Source organism: Leucopleurus acutus (genome assembly GCF_964270905.1).
Source record: "Leucopleurus acutus genome assembly, chromosome: 7".
NCBI lineage: Eukaryota > Metazoa > Chordata > Mammalia > Artiodactyla > Delphinidae > Leucopleurus > Leucopleurus acutus.
Genome location: NC_139150.1, coordinates 6,578,694 through 6,598,844, shown reverse-complemented (window position 1 = coordinate 6,598,844; position 20,151 = coordinate 6,578,694). Strand labels below are relative to the sequence as shown.

General features: G+C 58.1%; 2 protein-coding genes across 4 annotated transcripts; one reads left to right on the top strand and one right to left on the bottom strand.

Annotated features, from left to right (window-relative positions):
- Positions 1 to 469: 469 nt before the first annotated feature.
- On the top strand, positions 470 to 9,430 carry NTMT1 (N-terminal Xaa-Pro-Lys N-methyltransferase 1). Of its 2 annotated transcripts, XM_082842997.1 has the most exons (4): positions 470 to 1,040; positions 6,831 to 7,043; positions 7,851 to 8,103; positions 8,946 to 9,430. In XM_082842997.1, the coding sequence occupies exons 2-4, from the start codon at positions 6,882 to 6,884 to the stop codon at positions 9,200 to 9,202; spliced, it is 672 nt and encodes a 223-aa protein (XP_082699123.1). In that variant the 5' UTR covers positions 470 to 1,040; positions 6,831 to 6,881; the 3' UTR covers positions 9,203 to 9,430. The 2 variants fall into 2 exon arrangements, with proteins under 2 accessions (XP_082699123.1, XP_082699124.1); XM_082842998.1 differs by lacking the exon at positions 470 to 1,040 and having other exon boundaries at positions 6,895 to 6,979.
- Positions 9,431 to 10,059: 629 nt separating this feature from the next.
- Positions 10,060 to 15,294, bottom strand: ASB6 (ankyrin repeat and SOCS box containing 6). Of its 2 annotated transcripts, XM_082842696.1 has the most exons (6): positions 15,082 to 15,294; positions 13,865 to 14,046; positions 12,724 to 12,830; positions 12,515 to 12,623; positions 11,701 to 11,787; positions 10,060 to 11,599 (listed from the first exon to the last, which is right to left on the bottom strand). In XM_082842696.1, exons 1-6 carry the CDS (start codon positions 15,192 to 15,194, stop codon positions 10,932 to 10,934), a joined length of 1,266 nt encoding a protein of 421 aa, XP_082698822.1. In that variant the 5' UTR covers positions 15,195 to 15,294; the 3' UTR covers positions 10,060 to 10,931. The 2 variants fall into 2 exon arrangements, with proteins under 2 accessions (XP_082698822.1, XP_082698823.1); XM_082842697.1 differs by lacking the exon at positions 12,515 to 12,623 and having other exon boundaries at positions 11,380 to 11,599.
- Positions 15,295 to 20,151: the final 4,857 nt, after the last annotated feature.

Here is a 20,151-nt window from a genome sequence, read left to right as displayed (position 1 = left end):
GAGAGGAGCCCAGGCCAGGGGAACCAAGTCTGACCTGCAGTGCCCTAGCGAGGATGCCACATAATACGGACAGATTTGGGGGACTCAAAAGCAGGTGGGGCTTTTCAGGGCAACCCCCCCCCCCCATAGCTTTCTCTTCATTAGAGCAAACACATTTTAAGCCCCTCCTTGGTGCAACGCCCAGAGGAAGGCACTGTAAATCTAAGCCAGGATGTCAGTTTAGGAAAAAAGAACTTACGACGAATATTGTGAATATTATGACATAGATGAATATTATGACGAATATTATGAGTCAGCTTCTATTTACTGAGAGCGGGCTCCAAGCACAGGGCACCAATTTAACCCTCAGAGCATCCCATCTACCTGGCAGAAGTGGAGACTGAGGCTTGGAAAGGTTCACAAGGTCTACCTACCTGCAAACTCTCATTTCCATCAAGGCTGCTTCAGGGACCGCTCCAGAATTTCTGTGTATGGCAGGAGCCTAGGGGAGGGCAACCTTTTGGGAACAGAAATTTCATGGATTTGCGCTGCTTATTTGGAGTGGCAACCCCTTGGCACTGTCAAGGGTATTTTTCTTCCTTTTTTTTTTCTTTTTGATCTGTAGATTTTAAGATATTAATTGTTATGGGTGGGATTAAGGCTTGCATAAGGCTCCCCCTCCCCTTTTTACCCAGTGGAAACTCCACAGAACGCTCGTTTTTAAAAGTCCAGCCGTGCCGCCTCCTAATGAGCTGCAAGCTGGAGGCGGGACAGGGTCGGCGATGCGGCTTTTTGGAGCTGGGAAGCTCTTCCCGGGACAGTACTCGAGTTAGGTCCGGAGCCCACGGGGCGGAGCCCTATGCGGCCCCGCCCCCGGGAGCCCGGAAGTGACGTAAGCGGACAAAGGCGGCGCGCGCCGCGAGGTGCAGCGTCTGGTAGAGGTTAGGTGGAGCTGCTTGGGGGCTGCTGGGGTCTTCGCCGCCGCCGCCGCCGCCGCCGTCTCCTCCCTCCCTTCCTTTTCCCCGTCCTCTTCTCCCGGGTCCTAGGAGCCCCCGCGTGGGGTGAGTAGCGCGAGGCGGAGCGGGGGACGGCGGCCGCCGGGAGAGGGGAGGCCCCGGCCCCCAACGGCCTGGGCGCCCTGAGGCCCCGGCTCCTCACGTGACCCGGGCGCGAGCCGGCAGGGCCCCACGTGCGCACTCCGGGGAGGTCCGCCGGCAGGCCGGCCGGCCCTGGGCCCCAGGTGGGGTGGGAGGAGGAAGGCCGAGGCCCCCCAAGCCTGATCAGGGCACTCCCCCACGCCGGCCCCCGCCGCAGCAAGTTCCTTTCCCTCTCTGAGCCTCAGTTTCCCCTGTGAGAAACGGGTAAGGAGAGCACCCACTAGGAGGGTGGGTGTGAGGATTCAGTAAAATGCTGTGCCCGGTTACATAGGCGTTGCTATCATATTTCACCTTGGACCCGACCCCAGTTAGGGTCAACATAGGTGCCGCTCAAAAGACAGCCCGCCGCGAGGAGCCCTTGGAGCCAAGGTCAGCCTGTTGGCAGAGAGGCTGCCGTATCAGAAGGCCCAGGCTTTGCTGCCCGTCAACTGTGTGCTCTCTCTCCGGACCGTGGTTTCTCTGTACAATGAGGGCTAGAACCAGCTGGTGGCAGAGGCCTTGCGGGTGGGGCTGGGCAGTACTGCACGTGGTCTGGAGGTATGGAATCTGCCCAGTGAGATGGGATGCACCCCTGGGAGAACTAGGGCCCTGACCCAGTAAGAAGTCTGGATTCCGTCCTTGTTCTGTTCCTGGTTTTCTGTGTGTGTGCATCACTCCACGAGTGGAATGGTTTTTCTCTCTGTGAACTAGGGACTGTCGGAGGGTTGAAGTACGTGTAGAATGCTTTGGTGGAGACTAGAAGCCGTAAAATCACAAAGACAGAGTCACCAAAACCAGCAGGGTTTCCATGCTTCCGTGGATGGGAAGCTCACTCCCCTCTGCGGATTGGCAGAGCTGAGTCACTGGAACGACCACTTCCTGGGTGGAAGTGGTCCACCCAGTCATGATCCCTTAGGCGTGGCCAGCACTCTGGTTTAGGGGGCCTTTCAGCACATTTTCTCATTAGGGCTTCACACTTGGCGGAGAGAATCGATGAGAATCTCATCTGACAGAGATTCGGGGGATTAATGCATGCCCAGCAGTGTATGGATAACTTTACGCTTGTATATCCACGTTTACTCATCACAGCCTTCCTATAAAGTCAATGCTGCTGTTCCCATTTTATAGATAAAGACACGTAACTGAGGTTGTGTCTTACCTGCGCTTACACAGCCAGTGAGAAGCAGAGCCAGGATTCACACCTGGTTCATTCAACTCCATCAGAGCCTTTGTTTTTAAATCCCGCTCCCCCCCCCTTTTCTTTTTGGTCTTCTTTACTCCCTCCCTCCCTTTCTTTTTCATAGAACACCCTGCCATTCTCAGAAGTCCAACGGCTGTCCACACAGAGCCAGGGAGAACAGGCCCTGTCCACGAGGGTGTGGGAAGGAAGAGGTAACATCAAGCAGGCTCGTGCCTCCCGATGCTTCCAGGCTTTTCCTTAGAGACTCGTAAATGAGGACGAGATGAGCCTGCAGAGCCTGACGGTGACAGTTCCAACCCCATTCTCTTCCATGGATCCTGGGAACAGAGTAATAGCTGGGGCGGCTGGTCGGGGTGGCCCTGAACACCTTGGAGCGGGGCGTGGGTAGGTGGCCAGATGATCATGAAGGATTCACAGACTCATTCCACTTGCTGAGGAGCAGAAGTTCCCTAGGAGCAAAGGGTCTCACTTCCCCTCCAAGTTAGCCCAGAGTGCACGAAGCCAGACCGCCCAGGCCCCTCCCCTGTCCCTGCGGCCTTGTGGCTCCTTCCTTGCTGTGATCCCAGCAGGGCAGAGTGCAGGAGGACCTCCTACGGGTTGACTGACAGCCCCGCCGTTCCCTCTGACTCCTAGGGACCTCCTGCCCACCTCAGTCTGGACTCCGGGAGGCAAAGTGTAGACAGGGCCCCAGAAGTCATGTTTACTAATGAATCCAAGCTGTTAGGACAAATGTCAGAGTTATGCTTGCCATTTCCCGGCCTAGATGTGCCTCCCCTGGCTTGTTCCTAGAATGTACCCGTAAGTGGAATTCTGGTAAATTGGATTATTCGGGGGACCTTGACATTTAAAGGAATCATGTTGTAAGGCTTTTGGTAAAACAAAAAATTGTATCGTCAGTAAAGGGCTTCAGTGATACCAGGTTTGAATGATTCGATTTTTGTCTGCAGGATTTTCTTAAAAGTGGAGAATGACCGGCCGCACAAAGGTCCTTCTGCGATTCATTCAGCAAAACCAGTTAGTAAACACCTACCTCGCAGCAGGTGTTAGGCTAATGGTGTAGACTTAGCGTCCCTGGGCCTCCTGGGAGGGAAGGCAGACAGGCAGGCAGAGAGAGTACAGCCAGGGAAGCGTCTGGCCCCGGATTTATTCTGTTCATCTGATCGGAAGGGAACTTGTTGAATACCTATGAGCTACATGAGACGCAGGAGAAATACAGTGATACATCTCGGTGTCGCCACTGCTTTCTAAGGGGTTCCCAGTCCAGTGGGGTGATAGACACAAATACAAAGCCAGCAGTTTGTGTGAGGGGGACAGGGCCGAACTCGCTGAGCTCGCCCAAGTGGGAGCACGGCTGCGTGGCCGGCTTTGGTGCTGTCCTTCCTGGGTGACAGCGGAGGGGCTGGGAAAGAGTTGCCGTGGTGCCTGTCGGCGGGGGCTGGGGAGCCCACTTGGCCTTTCAGACCGCGTCCACATAAGCAGCCCCCAAACCCAGGAAGGTAGATGGTAACATTCAAGCTGCTGGCTCCCTCTCCTGTCAGTTCTCAGGGAGCTACGGTGACACTTACTGTGCCACATCTGCGTTCTCGGGGACTGGCAGGTCTCCACGTGCTTTTGCTTGTCACGTTCCTCGAGGCTGGAACGAGAGTTCATTCTCACAAGCAGCGCGCCGCTTCCTCCTGTGGGCTGGGGCGTGGGTGTGGGACGCTGCCGTGAGCCAGGGCTGGGGGCAGTATTTAGAACTGAGGCCCCCCCAGCCTGTCACCCCAAAGGGCTCTTGGGTTGGTGCCGTAACTGGAAGCGTCCTCATTGGAGTCCCAAGCCCTGTACCTGAACAGGGAAGGGAGGGGATCCGTCTGAGAGCTGATTCGAGAACCTGAAGAGGGGGGGAGCCAGGGGTCTCTGGGGGCACAGTGGAAGGGGTCTACGGAGGGTGGCAACAGTGGCAAAGTCCAGGTCTAAGGGCCACCCTGGTGGGGCCTGTGGATGCTGTCGGCTCCCTCCTGTTCTGCAGAAGGCCCGCGTGTGACCCCTGTCCCCGGGGAACGCCCGGGTCCACAGAAGGAGCCGGGTCCGGGGACGAGGTGGCGGCCCCCTTCCCATCTGTTCCCAGCAGCCAGGCCAGGCCCTCCCCCGGTGCCCCCACTGGCTGGCTGGCGTCTCCAGAAAGGGCTGGCCGTGTCAGAAGTGGAATTGCATCAGGGAGCAGCATTTCTGAGTTGTTTGGCTGGGGTGGTCCTGCTGCTTCTGGAAGGTTCCTTGTCTTCCAGGACAAGTTCAGAGTGCAGGTGTATGTTGGAGGCTAACTACGGACATGGCAGTGAAGATCTTCAGCGTTCCTTATGTTTTGTTCCCCTTCGCTTCTTCTGGTCTCTAAGTTATGTGTCGAAGGCCCGTACTTGTCCTCAGGGCACTTTTCTGTTACTTCTCTTGAAGCTCTTAAAGCACTTCTCGGTCTTACGGGGGTTTCAGCTGGTTTTGAGGACCATACTGGGAGGTCAGTGACTTAACTACAGCCCCGTGGAGTACTGTAAAGGGGGCGGAGTGAGCCCCCGGGAGCACAGACTTGCACAGCTTTCCTGGGGGACTGGGGGGCTTTCACCCCTGCACTGAGGGACTCCTGTGGCTCGGTGCCGGGACGCAGTGGTGAAAAGGCAAGGTCCTACCTCGGGGGCTTCCATTCTAGTGGAGGCCAGACGGTCAGTAAACTGTCATTTCAGCTAGAAATACGCACTCCGAAGGCAGGAACCACGGGGATCGGGTAAGCGTGTTGGAGGAAGGCACCTTAGACTGGTCAGGGAAGGCCTCTTTGAGGTGACACGTAAGTGAAACCCTGTGTTGAAAATCAGCTGCTCACGGGGGAAGGCCCAGGCTCGGCAAACGCACGGGCCCCTTGACCTTGGGTAGGATGCCACCGTGTGCATCACCTCCCTCCTCTACACGGGGCTTGTGGGGTGCCTGCGTCGCGGTGAGTCGTGAGGGTCCAGTGGCCAGCGAAGAGTGCGCAATGCGTGTGGGCAGAGGATGGGTGGCTGCTACCCCCGTTCTGTCTCCTGGCACGGTGCTGCCGTGCCTGCACCGTCGCCACTCAGCCCCCGCAGGCTGGGTCCCCGCACACCCCTGCCCTTCAGAAACTCAGCTGATCAGTTTCCCGTTGTTGACAGACTGGGCCCATGGCCCCAGGCTGCACTCAGGACGCTGTACTCCAGGCACAGCCCCTGGCTGTACTGCCAGGACGGGCTCACCTCCCACACTCTTTTCTCTGTCCACACCGTAGCCAGCCCGGCCGTCCGCAGCCCTCTGTGTGGCACGCGTGCCATGCCACCTCTGCTCTGTCCCTGTGCCCTTCCAGAGCATTCCTCGTCCTCCGGGCCCGGCCTTCTCCTGGCTGCTGCCCCGCCCGCCATTCAGAAGGGACTCCTCTACCCCTCAAGTTCCCACAGCACTCTGTGGCTCAACGAGAGTCCTCGTTTCTGCCTCGTGTTCTCGTTGGCTCCATTTCTTCCATCTCCCCTGCTGTAAGCCTCTGGGTGTTGAACCTTATCTGGACAAGCCTCACAGCGGCTGGAACAGCCCTGCGCATGGCGAGCATCTGTAGATGAACGCGGGGCCTCGGGAGAGGTGTGACCCTCCATCCCCTACGTGGTGTGGCCCAGCCAGCTGAATGTGGCGCTGGCGGTGGGCCTCCGCTCTGCCATCAGGGCCCGGCCGGCTGCTTTCACTCTCCCCTGTAGCCCACGCGGCTGCCAACGCAGCCTTCCAGAAGCACACATCTCAGGCCACTCCCTGCTTAACCTAGAGTAGTTCCGGCTCGCTGTTCTTTGGTGTGAAGTCGGAACTAGTAAACATGACCCTTAGGACCCCGAGTTTCCCGTTGGAAGGGCAACGCACGCGCCCGTCTTCCTGGTTGCTGAGCGAACGCTTCCTCATCCTCGATGTTAGCTGGTGTGTCGCTTCTCCTGACACCTGTGCTCTGCCAGCACCTTGTACCTCTCCGCAGCCCTCACACATGCCTGATCGTGTATCCGCCTGGCCGTCTCCCTGTTCACAGACAGCACCTGGCACAGAGTCAGGCTCATGGGTAACGTGGACTGGACCCCGCAGTGAGCTTGTTTCTGCGCTCGCGACGGAGGAAGGGAGGCGTGGGGCTCCTCGGGCCCTGCTGGGATCACCCGGAATGTCTGCTGTAGGAGGCTTGGGTTCCTTGCTTTGTTTTCATTTCTCTTAAGTGTAGATCGGGGTTCTCTGTACCTTGGGTTCAGAAGCCACTGAGTCAGGTGTCATGTAGGGTAAGGAAAGAACTAGAAGCCAGGACTCTGGGTGTCCTGCTCTGACATGAAGATAGCTTTGCAGAATGACTTGAATGCAAGAGACGGGGGGCAATGCCCTCTAATGGGTAGAAGCAGGTTGGGGGACACTGGCCACTCCTCTGCGTCAAGCAGGATCGTGTGACCAGCAGAAGCATGCGGGGAGCCCAGGGCCCTCAACCTGGCTGCTTCCCTCCTTTTTTTATTCAGGGACACCGCTGCTGAGTCTGGTGCCTGAGCAAAGACGTGGCTGGTGACAGCATGACGAGCGAGGTGATAGAGGACGAGAAACAATTCTATTCCAAGGCCAAGACGTACTGGAAGGAGGTCCCGGCCACCGTGGACGGCATGCTCGGGGGGTATGGCCACATCTCCAGCATCGACATCACCAGCTCCCGGAAGTTCCTGCAGAGGTTTCTGAGGGTAGGCAGGGCTGCTGTGCTCTCCAGGAGGAGAGGCGGTGGCGCCGGTGGCACTGCCTGCTCTGCGTGGGGCGCCACCTTCCCACTCGCCGCCTCAGGGTCACCTCATTGTGTCCACGACCCAGGCCTTGAAGAGCGGGTGGGGCGGGTGACTCACAGGCTTTGCCCCAAGGTCACCCGACAGGAGGCAGCTGTTACGCTGGGGCCTCTCGGTGCCGGAACGGAGCAGTCTCCTCACAAACTGTTCTATTTTTCCAGAGGCAAAACCTTTGCTCTCCTGCCGTGTTTGCAAGCATCTGGGCTGTGGGTGTTGGCCGTTCGGCCAGCACAGGCTTCTTGTTCCTCGCCCCGCCACCCTCCTCTGTGCCAGGCTGGCATCGCCGTGGCCGGAGCCTCCCTGCCTGTCCCTCGGCAAACACCGAGGCTGCTGCCTGCCCCCTGCTCCACCCACGTTCCATCTTCCCAGATTTGTTCACTGAGTGCCCTCTTCCATCCTTTCACTGCTTGAATTCTTTATTCTCCCTCTGCTACTGTCCTTTTAATGGGGTCTCAGGAGTGACAGGAGATGAACGCACCTACTTAACACCTTTAAGTGGAGGTTGGCATTCACGTTAGAAACATGTGGCCCAGGAAAAGGCTGTGCTGTGCTTACGCCCACTGCTGGCCCCACCAGTGCCAGCTGCCGGCCTGTGCCCAGGCCTGATCTGAGTAGTTCCAGGGGCTCGTGAGGAAAGGCCCCTTCGCAGTGACAGGGTCCCTGTGGCTTTCTAACCCTTCCTTATAGTCTGTGCCTTCTCTGCTCTTTCAGGAAGGCCCAAACAAGACGGGAACCTCATACGCCCTGGACTGCGGAGCCGGCATCGGAAGGATCACCAAGAGGCTGCTCTTGCCTCTCTTCGGAGTGGTGGACATGGTGGACGTGACGGAGGACTTTCTGGTCAAGGCCAAGACCTACCTGGGTGAGGAAGGCAAGAGAGTGAGGAACTTCTTCTGCTGCGGCCTCCAGGACTTCAGCCCGGAGCCGCACTCTTACGACGTCATCTGGATCCAGTGGGTGATAGGTGAGCATCCCGCGCCCCTCCTCCGCCTGCCTGCACGTCTCTCACCGCAGAGGCTGGGCTTCCCGAGGCCGTGGGAGCTGAGGCTCTGGCGCTGCTGCAGAGGGCGGCCAGCGGGCATTCCTCGAATCCTCCCTGCACTCGCCAGGACTCCACCTACAAGGTTCACTTGCTTCCATGTTTTGTTTCAACTCAATACCTGCTGTGACCCATTTGGGGACAGATTTTGTTGTTGAAAAGTTTTAATTATCAATAACTTACTGCATTCAAAGAATGTGGAAATGAGTTTTCATAAGAAGGGCTTTCAGTAAGAGGAAGAGTTGGAGCCCTGGCTGCCCTCTGCCGTTCGCGGTGAGCAAGCCGTTTTACCACCCGGTCCTGCACCCACTTGGCCTGAAGGCGTACCCAGGTGCTCTCCTCAGGCTGCCCACCTAGCAGCAGGCCACCTCCTCCAGGTGGGCGGCCCAGGCTGCTGGGAACACGCTGGATTTGCCCTGTATTTTGTGGTCCTCAAAAGCCTGTTAGGAGTTGTGATGTAGGGAAGGAACTCTGTTTGGTACACTCCGCTGATCCAGGCCTAGGAGGGGCGGGTGGAGTGTAGGTGTTGGGCACGGCCTGGAAGTCACCCAGTCAGGGTGAAATCCCAGCAGCATACGTTGTGATTGCCCTTGGGTAGGTGACTTCTGAGCCAGTTTCCTCTTAAAATGGGCTTTGGTAAACCCCTCCGGGCTGTTGAAAGCCAGTGGCCCTGTGTGTTCAGCACTGAGTAAGTGCTCAGCAAGTGGACACGCAGTGGCATGGAGGGGCTGGCATCCTTCCCTCGTGACGGCCTCTGCCTCCCCCAGGCCACCTGACCGATCAGCACCTGGCCGAGTTCCTGCGGCGCTGCAAGCGGGGCCTCCGCCCCAACGGCATCATCGTCATCAAAGACAACATGGCCCAGGAGGGCGTGATCCTGGACGATGTGGACAGCAGCGTGTGCCGGGACCTCGACGTGGTCCACAGGATCGTCCGCAGCGCAGGCCTCAGCCTCCTGGCTCAGGAGCGGCAGGAGAACCTTCCGGACGAGATCTACCACGTGTACAGCTTAGCCCTGAGATGAGCGGGGCTGGCAGGAGAGAGGGACCAGTGTGGGTGGGGGAGGACTGGCAGCTGCACGCGGTCCACACGCTCAACCTCGATGGTTCGGGGGTGCTGAGCGGGGCCGCGAAATATACCTGTCTGCCGTCCACTCACTATACAGACTCTTATTAAAAAGGCATAAGGGGACCCAGTCGGGAGGGGTGCCACTGAATGGGGCAGCGAGGCCGGAGCGAGCGGTGGGGACTGGGCCCTGGGCCTCCGATGCTCGCCTCGTGGGAATCCGGCGGTCCCATCAGAAGTGAGACTCCCTGCTCTCCAGTAACAGCACCTGGCCTTCCTGCCACAGGCCTGGCTGGCTTAAGAGGAAGAGAGTAACCCCTAAAGCGGTTGCCGAGGACCTTATACCTCCAGAGGGGAGGGGAGCGGAGCTGGGCCCGTGGAGCCTGCGGCCCTCAGCACCCTCCTGCCTGCGCTGAGCCTACGTGGTGCCTGCCGAGTGGTGCAGTTGATGGGGTGTCCACGTTCCGGGTGCTATTTGGAGATGGGGCCCTGGGGCCCTTAACGTGACCGTCACCACAGCCTGCAGGGAGGGGAGAGGCCTGGGGCTTCCCTCTCGGCTGTGCCTTGTGGCTCCTCCTTAGGGGGCATTTTCAGTCAAAAATAAAAGGGTGAACCCTGTACTGGAAAGGCCTTCGCCAGTCTGGAGTGGCGCTTTTCTTTACTGGGACACAGTGCTGTGCTGCTTGAAAGCTGCCCTCCTGGCGGGGCGTCTCCTCGTGCCTCTGCCAACTCTTCTTCGGCTGCCGTGGACCCTTTGCCCTGAACCCGGGAAAGGGCGGGGGGGCGGGGCCGAAATGTTATACAAGGACCTTTAAGGCCAAGGGAAATCAGTTTAATTTTATAATATATCATTGGGTTGTCTCAGCTCATCCCCCAGGCATTCACACAATTCACAGTGACCACCTTGTGTGACTTGCAGACAGCCTGCTGAGGGCTCAGCCCAGGGCAGAGGCTGGCTTTCAGTCTCGGTGGCTTCCTCCATCAGATGATCCCGCACAAAGCGAGACACTGGAAGGACAGCCCCTGGCCATGCATGATTGCTTTGTAGAAGGCATGGTCCCCAGAACCCCAGGGTTGGCACAAACAGCTGCTGCCAGAGCAGCGCCCTGCACCCTGGGGGGCGACCTGGGCCCAGAGCTGCAGACGCCGCAGGAGGCAGCTCAGCCTCCTCCCTGCCTGCCCAGAAGCACTTACTTTCTGACGGACTCTGGAGCGGAGGCGCGTGTAAAGGGTCTCGGCTGGGCTGCACCCCGCGGGCCCCTCCCGCCTGCTCCGGCCTCAGCCGCGTCTCCACGCAGAACAGGCCAGCTTCCTGCAGCCCGCAGGAGGGCCCGGTCTCGGAGCTACCCTGCTTCTCTAAACGCCTGGCGCTTCCCTCAGATTGAGAGGGTACAAACGTGTCCCAAGTCTAAACCCTGTCCCTTGTTCCACTGTGGGGTGAGACTTGGGGGTGCTGCCAGAGGGAAGCGGGGGCGGTCTGCCTGGAAGACGGAAGCCTTTCCCCACTGGAGTGCCTGCAGCTGCCGGGTTCCACCTGGCTTTCTCTGTCCTCAGTAAGGATGCAGTCTCACCTCCAACATGCACCTTCTGACAGACGGGGCTGAAGGTTCTCCCCTAAGGCCGCCACAGGTACTTAAATCCACCAACAGGTTGAGCTGCCCACACCCTGTTCCCTGCAGTCGCAGCTGTCAGATGTCGTCTTCGACGGTGCCACTGTGCTCACTGAGGAGGTACCACTTGAGCCTGTCGGGCAGAGGTAGGGCCTTGACCTTCGCGTCCACAGGCCACGGCTGAAGGTAGAGCCGGATGTAAACGCGACACAGGTGCTTGAGGGGTGGGGGGTAGCTCTCCAGCTGCCTCAAGGAGAAGTGAAGGGCCTGGATCTTGTCTGCCAGGCTGCCCACGGGATGGATATCGAAGTTTTCAGGCAGCTGGAGTTTGTGGGAATTAGTCACCATGAGATCCAGGACGGTCTCAGCTTTGCGCAGCAGGTCCACGTGACTCTCGTCCTCCGCGCAGCCTGGGTGGGAGCAGAGCCTCTCGAAGATGATGTGGAAGCCGGACCAGCAGGACGCGCCGTGGAGGGAACAGTTATAGGCGGCCCCGGACTCCAGCAGGAAGCGCAGGAGAGGGAAGTGCAGCTTAAAGCTCTTGAGGCAGATGTGCGTGAGGGACTCGTGGGCCGGGCACTCGCTGGGGTCGGCGCCGTGAGCCAGCAGCAGCTGCGTTACTTGGAAGCAGAAGCGGTTGATCAACTGGGCCTCCTCTTTGTCACCTCCCACCGTCTCGCCCAGCAGAAAGATGATGCAGGTGAACACGGTGTCCCCGTCTTTGGTGGTAGCCTTGACATCCGCCCCTAGAAGAACCAGGAGGGAGAAGAGACGGTGGGAGGAGGCCTGGAACCCTGGCAAAGCAATGCCTCGTGTTCCAGGGGGCAGCATGGAGGACAAGGCTCACCTCCTTCCAGCAAGAGGCGGATGTTCTCAGTGTTGTGGATTTGCACCCCGTCACTGCTGGCCAGAGCATGGAGCAGAGCGGTCTTTCCTAGGGAGGGAGAGTGAGTGGGGGGCAGTGGGAGGCCGGGAAGCCGAGGTCAGGCCAACCCCAGAGGTGGAAGGGAAACACAGACCCTCGGGACCAGAAAACGAACTTCAACAATGACTGACCTCTCTCACCTGGGGCTGAGGGTGACAGGTTTCTTTCTTTTGAATTTTTTGAATTTATTTAGTTTTTATATAGCAGGTTCCCACTAGCTATCTGTTTTACACATGGTAGTGTATACATGTCAATCCCAATCTCCCAATTCATCCCACCACCAGCCCCCCTGCCACTTTCCCCCCTTGGCGTCCATACGTTTGTTCTCTACATCTGTGTCTCTGTTTCTGCGCGGAGGATGACAGGTTTCTGGCCATTCTCTCTCCACTCACACAAAAATGGGAACAGAAGGGCCAGGGAAAGCAGGACTTTTCTAGACCCTGAGATGCTACCTGAGACCCAGGCTGGGTCTCTCCCGACAGGGAGCCCCACCCCTCAGAAGCTGAGCACACAGGTACCCCATTTCCTCCTACAGATGCCCTTACGGGACCGATGACGCACTGCCTCTCAAGCCTCGGCGAGTCAGCAAAATGCACCAGTGTGCGCCCGGCCGTGCTGTGCCATCAGAGAGGCCGCCTCCAGCCTGCCTGCCAAGCCATCGCCCCGGGTTACCCTGGGTAACCCCACAAGGCAATTCGGCCCAGGCCCACCCTGCTCCTCTACAGGAGGCACCCACCATGCTTGTCGGCCGCGTTGACATCTGCTCCAAGGTCCAGGAGGCGCTGCAGGCAGGGCAGGCGCTCCGGCTCCTCGCTGGCCAGGTCCAAGGGGCTGCTCTCGTGGATCTGAGTCAAGAAAGCACAGCCGCGTCGGCCCGGGGGCCTGTGAGCTGCTCAGGGCCCCGACCACATCCCCCCTTCAGAGCAGGCCGGACCTGGCTCTTACCCGGTCCCTGCGGTTAATGTCGGCCCCGTGGCGCACCAGTAGCTCCACCATGTCAGGCTGGTTTCGCAGGACGGCGATGTGCAGGGCCGTGTAGTAGGTGACCGGGTCTGAGGGCACAGACACAGCTTACGTCAGTCCTGCCTGTCGGCACATTCTCGCAAGGTCCCAGGACCAGCCTGGCAGCCCAGCCGCAGTGCTCCGACCTAAGGGCTCCCAGCACCACGAGGGGTCAGGACACAGCTGTCTTTGTCGGACAGTGCATGGAGTCAGGCCTAGGTTTGGGTCCTGGGGCTGTTCTGATTAATGGACATCGTACTTAATCCGGGTTTTAGTTCCTTCTGTAAAATGGGACCTAAACAGGGCTGTTGGGAGGAATACGCAGAGTGACAGCTCCATAAGTCTTGCAATAAAAGCCAAGTTCTCACAGCTGGGTCTCCCAGTGGCTGACTTCACAATGCCTCCCCCACCTCTCTCAGCTCTGTGACCCTCCAGGAGCCTAGAAGCCTCTGAGCCTGTCCTCAGATGGGGAGGGGAGACACGCCTGGCCACATCCTGTGTCAGCACAAAACCCCCAAGTCGGCCCCAAGTCAGCCCTGCATGTCTCCTGGCCGACTCTGCCTGCCCTCCCAGGGTGAAAGCGAAGAGGGAAGGAATAATGGCTCCATCACCACCCCCAGCACACAAGCTAGAAGCCAACACCGTCCTGCTGTCATTTATGCCCAGTGAGTCTTGTCTGTTTTCCCCTCTCCCTGTGGCAGGAACAAGAATGCAAGGTGGCTCAGAACGAGTGTCAGAAAATTACATTCCCTGAGCTCTGGGCACAGCGCCAGCAGCCACATTTTCACATTAATGGAGGCAGGGATTTAGCTGGGAGCTGGGGGAAAGTTTGCTAAAGCAATCACATGGTAGAAGCAGTGACAAACTCGCTCTTGATCAGAGGTGGTTAAGGGCCATTTGAAAGCCCGCAGGGGGATGGGAGGCCACCCAATGTGGGTGTCCTTAGTCATCACCCGTGACATAAATGAGGGAAGTATCTCCCAAGAGAACAGTAAAAGCAGAGCCCGAAGGCTTGGCCGCCCACCCAAAGCAGGGCCACACTTAAGCCACCTACCCACCCCAGCCCCTCTGGGCTCCAGCTGACCTTCGAAGTTGAGGTTGGCCCCATTCCGCAGGAGAACGTCAGCTGCGCGCGTCAGTCCCAGCTCAGCCATCTTCAGCAGGGCGTTGCTCACGCCTTCCTGGTAAAATGGAGAGTGGGCTTTTCTCTCCAGCAGCTCAGTGAGAACGAGGATCCGGCTCTCCTCGCTGGCAACATAACTGGGCCTGGGGCAGGAGAGAGGCAGAGCAGTTGAGGGTGGGAACAGCAGTGGGACCAGCTGGCTGGGTACCCTGTGGGCAGGTGGCCTTTAGTCTCCTGCTGTCACACACAGGCAGGGCCCTGGCTCCGTGGGGCTGAAAGTCTCTTTAGAAAAGGTCGGTAGCAGAGAGGGCCAGGCTGGATCTGCTCACTGGAGCAGACTCCTCGGGTTTGCTGAGAAAGGACTGGGGCTGTCTTCAGCCTCCCTCCAAGCGGCCCAGAGAATCTAGCCCCTGGCTTGGGTACAAAGCCTCATACACCTGGGCTGTTGGCACTGAAGGGAACTCTTGTGGCCAAGATCAAGTACCAGACACTGACACCCTCCCACCGCAGACAGTGACTGTCCCTGAGCGGCAGAGGATGCCAGACCAGCCCAGGCAACCCCACAGCCAGGGCGGTCAGCAGACCTCCTCCCTCGCTCACACCCAGGGTCGTCTGGTGTTCCGAAGGCTGAGCGCACACAAAGTCCCAACCCACCTACCTCCCTCGCCAATTCCAACGGGTCCCCAAAACGCACACCTGATCCCCCTTTCCTCTGCTCTTTTCTCTGTTCCACCTAATACACTATTTACTTAAGTTCACTTATGACTGTCGGTCTCTCTCCTCTGGAGCACAAGCATCATGAAGGCTGGGGGTTTAGCTCACTGACGTAGCCCTGAACGATGCGCTTTCTAACACCGTTCCCACCGGTTCACGGATAGACCCGCGCCTGTGCAAACTCGGCTATGGAAAGCGCATTTCGCACTGCTCACAGATTCCACCCTGCTCCTCTGCAACTCCAGGTGGAGGGCACAGGACAGGCAGGGCGCAGGGTGGGGCCCTGAGGCGGAGGCCCTACCGACACCCCACCCTCCGGCCCTGCCTGCGCTAGCTGGGAGCCCTCACCACCGCCGTCTGTCTTATCTGTCAGGTGGGGACACCGCCCGCCTCGCCCCGCTATGTTTGTAGTGACAATGAAAGGGATGCAGCTCCGGGTCGGAGGCGGGAACGGAGCGAGTTACCCGTCCAGGGGCTCCTGCCGCTCGGGGTCCTGGATGCCCAAGGAGCCCAGAATCGCATCCACTAGCGGCTGGTACTCGAAGATAATCCTCCGGAAGCCGTGCAGGAACGGCATTGCGGCGGCCGCACCTTCCGCCGAGGCCGAGACGCCGATTGGGCACGTTCCGGGGGCCGCGGTCTCGGCCAAGCTTGGCCACTGCTGGTCCAGTCCCCTCGCCGGCCAACTGCACCGCCCAACCAACTGCTCCGCGCCGGAAGTAACACTGCAACTTCCGGCCCGCTCCGGCCCGGGAAAGAGAGCGGGGGACGACAGCGCCCTCTGCGGGCTGGGAGGACCGCGGCGCGACTGGGCGCGCCAGCTGCGGGTGTCTGGGGGGCGGCCCTGGGATACTGCAGGTCGCGGACCTGCAGCCCAGCCGGATCCCAGCCCTTGGAGGGCCCGTCCCTTGCCTGCCCGGCCCGGCTCCGCCCTGCGATCCCGCCCGCGGCCGCTGGGCGTCGTCCGAGCTCCGCCCATTGAGCGAGCACACCGGCTTGACCCCTGTCCAACTCCCTCCCGCGGTGGAGGTGACTCGAACCCCCGGCGCCCGCGAGCCGCCACGGACTCGGGTCGGACCACGGCTGGGCCTGGCTCTCGCCTCGCCCCACGCTGACTGGACCACACCCAACCCGACGGGCGATGGTCATGATTCCTGAGTCTCTGTCCCCTGGAGCTCCTGGCCCCGAAGGCTGCCGGCTCCTTCCACTTTCTGCCTGATGGACTCAATGCACTTCAATTTCTTCATCTGTATAATGGGGATAATCAAGCGCACGCGAGAACCTGGATCAAGAGCTCTGTCACTGTGGGTGGAAGTGGAGTCTAGCAGGAAGGAGCCCAAGCCTGGGGCCACTTTTCTGGGGTGTAGGCATCCGGCCTTGGGCCTCGCATTTGAACCTCCACAACCTTGAGGCCCGCAGTGGAGCCCTGATGTCTTCGTGATTCTGGAAAGGCCGTTATGAAGAGGTGCGCCAGTCCCAGCTGTGCCCGTGGCAGCCCTGGTCTCCCATCTACCCCCACTTCCACCACATGGGCGTGGGAGCTCTCCCGCCTGGCACCTGTCAGAGGCAAGCGTTGTTGAGCGAAGTAGAAAACGTTTAGAGATGAATTTAAAGACAACCCCGTGTGTCTATGATTAAATGTAAGACGATAGATAGAATCAGGCTTCCCTGCCAAGAGCAAAAACAGTCTTAGCAAGAAAACCCAGTCCAAGGCATCCAGGCCCAGCTATGGGGACCCAGCAGTGTGGAGCGCACAGCAGGGGCTGCGTAATTGCTCAGTGTTATTATTGTTCAGTTTACAAGGTTGTTGTGCACATCAAGTGATGAGCTATTAAAATCCCCATCAGGCCTCAGAAGGCCTCGCTTTGCCTGCAGGAGCAAGAAAGAGGGGTGGGGTTTAAGCCCTGTTAGGACAGGCCAGCTTAGGGTTGCCAGAAGGGGCTCCAGACCAAAGGGCCCCTGGTTCCCAGCACGCATCTGCCTTGGTTCTCACTCCAGGAAGAAGTATCTTCTCCTTCAGTGAAATTGGGACATTTTTTTGCTCACGTCGCCAATTTCCAGCTTGTCTGGTAAAATCAGAACATCGGGCACCTGGGCCCAAATTCCTACCTGGCGACAAGGTGCCTCTGGATGGGGGTTTGCTCTGGAGTGCCTCAGTCTCCCCAGACGTTACCCTGGGGGTTTGGGAATGTCTGCCCCTGTCTGAAGGATCCACACCCCCCCCCTCAGTTGATCCCCAGGCCCTGAATGGTGCAGCAGCCCCCAGGTTTCACAGCCCTATCTGATCCCGGGTCACTTGCTCCACGGCGCAGGTGAGAGCCCCGAGGGGCCTGGAGAAGGCTAGAGCGCATGGAGGTAACTGGAGGAGGCCCACCTAGAATGGGGTCCAGGGCAGAACTGGGAGTGGTGGGCACAGCCCGGTCTGAGGCCAGCTTCTGCCCTGGCTTCATAAGGCTGTAGTAACAAAGCACCACAGACTGGATGGCTTCAAACAACAGAAGTGTATTCTCTCCCAGTTCTGGGGGCCGGAAGTCTGACGTCAAAGTGTAGGCAGGGCCGTGCTCCTCTGAAGACACTAGGGAAGGTTCTGGCAGCCCTGGGCATGGCTTGGCTTGTGGCAACGTCACCCCAATCCCTGCCTACCTTTGTGTTCACATGGCCTTCTTCCCTGTGTCTGTCTCTCTGTCCAAATCTCCCCGTCCTTCCTAAATGGCGCCAGTCACTGGATTTATGGCCCACCCTAATCCAGTGTGAATTCATTTTAAGTGGATTACCTTTGCCAAAACCTTATTTCCAAATAGGATCACTGTCATAGTTTCCACAGGGTTAGGACTTGAAAATATCTCGTTGGAGGACACAACTAAAGGTGCTCCAATGGATGACCCCAGGCACGGCCCTTCTGGTCTCTGGGCCTCAGTTTCCCCACCTGTAACCTGAAGGCCCTTCAGCTCTGACAGTGTTGGAGCCAATTAGGATGGTGACAATCATGAATTCACTTTTTTTTTTTTTTTTTTTTGGCTGCCTTGGGTCTTCGTTGCTGCGCGGGGGCTTTCTCTACTTGCAGTGAGTGGAGTCTACTCTTCGTTGCGGTGCATGGGCTTCTCATTGCGGTGGCTTCTCTTGTTGCGGAGCGCGGACTATAGGCACGTGGGCTTCAGTAGTTGCAGCACAGGGGCTCAGTAGTTGTGGCGCATGGGCTTAGTTGCTCCGCGGCATGTAGGATCTTCCCAGACCGGGGATCAAACCTGTGTCCCCTGTTTTGGCAGGCGGATTCTTAACCACTGCGCCACCAGGGAAGTCCCAATCACAAGTTAACTTTTATTTACTGAGCACTTTTCATGTGCCAGGCACTGTGCTAAACACTTGACATACTAATCTTAATACACACCCCCTAAGTAGGTGATGGTATTAAACCCGTTTTCAACAAGGAAACTTAGGCTCAGAGAGGTTTGGGTGCTTGCCCGATGTTAAACAGCTAGGTTGGGACTTTAACCCAAGTTTGGGGGGGCTCTTCCATATACCTGGCCTCAGGTGCCCTGCAGTTCCTCTGGTTCTGGGCCTGAGAGGGTCTGGATATGCTGGAGGGAGGGACTGAGCCCTGCTCTGTCACAGTCCTTGGGCACCACACCATGGAGCAGGCCCTGTCGCCTGCCCGTCTCCCAGGCTCCTATCTTTAGAAAGCTCCATGACCCATGACCTCCTTCCTATCAGCAAGGGCAACCCTGTTTCCTCCATCTGCCTCCTATTAAGGCTCTGTCGCTCAGAGCCTCTCATTTCAGCTCTGAACCTTCTCTTTTTTCCCTGCCACTGCCTCTCACTGCCCTGTCAGCCCAGCTGCTTCCTGATGCCCAACTCCAGGGTTCTTAGCAGGCTGGGGTTGGGGGGCTGGGGCCAAGCACCCAGTGCTCAGACCCTGGCAGCGTCTGTCCCTGCCTCCTTCTCCTGGGGCAGTTTGGGAGTCACTGTGACTATCCAATGCACAGAGGGGGATAACCTTCATATATAAAGAACTGTTAAAATCAACAAGAAGAAGGCAAAAACACTAAGAGAAAAATGGGCAAAGGACATACATAGGCAAGTCAGAAAGGATGAAAAACTACCGTCAACAAACATAAGGAGAGAAGTTTGGCCTCTCTAGCCCAACACCAACAGTGATAATAGCTGACATATAAGACTTACCATGTGCTTGACTCTTCCCTATAGCAGCTCAGCAAAGCAAGTTACAGAACAGTAGGTACTCTCTGATCCCACTTAGGAAAAAGTGGTGTGTGTGTGTGTGTGTGCGCGCGCGTGTGGGTGTGTATGCATTTGCTCGTGGGCAGGAGTAATTCTTGACGACCCTGTGCTGAGATATGAGTGGTGGTTGTTTCTGGGTGCTGGGATCTGGAGAACTTTGATCTTCTTTGTGCTTCTCTGTGTCTTCTACCTTCTTACCAATGAATGTGTCTTACCTGAGACTGAATCAGCCAGAGGCAGGGGATCAGGCCCTGCACACTTTTACACCTGGGGTTGAAGGTAAGGCCGTGAACACCAGGGCAAGGTCCGTCCACAAAACCTTTTCTCCTCCCAACTCCACCTAGTGACATCCTTCCCAGCACACAGGCCTTCCTGAATCCCCCACCCCTGGGCACCCCCCCTCACTGCCCTCCCCAGTCCTTGGGTACCTCAGGGCCCAGCCTGATCGTATGAATTATACATTGATGACAGCAGCAGCCTTTGGTGCAGTGAGTCCTGTGCCGTGTGAATCAGATTAGAAGCTCAGCACGGAATGTCTCATCAGCTCGTCATAACGCTCCAGGAAGGAAGTGACGGCAGGATTCCCATGTCATAGTCTGGGAGACCGAGGCTCAGAGAGAGAACTGACCAGCTCCAGGGCAGCTGGCTAGCGAGGGGCCTCCGGGACTCGATCCCGAGCCTAGCCCTTAAGGGCTCCCTGGACCCTGGCTCAGGACACCTGGCCCTGCCCAGCCACGGTCCCCTGCACGCTCTCCTGCTTCCCTCCCTCACACACTCATGCTCACCGGTTCATACACTCACACAGATTCTCACACACAGGAGCCCTCAGACACCCACATGTGCTTGTGACACCGCGTTCACACTCAGAAGACATTCTCACACGCAAACACTCACTTGCTCAGACACAAAATCATGCACACTCATTCATACACACACACACACACACACACACACACGCTCAGGGCAGGGACTGCAGGAGGGGTGGTGTCATGGCCCCGGCCCGGCACCCCACCTTCCTGGTGCCCCCTGTCCAGGAGGGGCAGTCGGCAGCAAGGTCTGTCCCTTATAAGGCCCTGGAGAGAGAAATTGAGTAAAAGGCCCCCCTTTTATTTCTCTCTCTCTCTTTTTTTTTTTGATTTGGCAGAGTTTCCATAAAGTGAGATATTTGGAAAACGCAGCAAATCTGCCGCAAGGAATATGCTTCCCCCTCTCCTTGGTGGAACCTCCAGCTTCAGGCCTGGCAGCGGGAGCAGCAGGCGGCCTGGGCGGACTCCGCCAGTGCCGTCTTGGGGCCACCG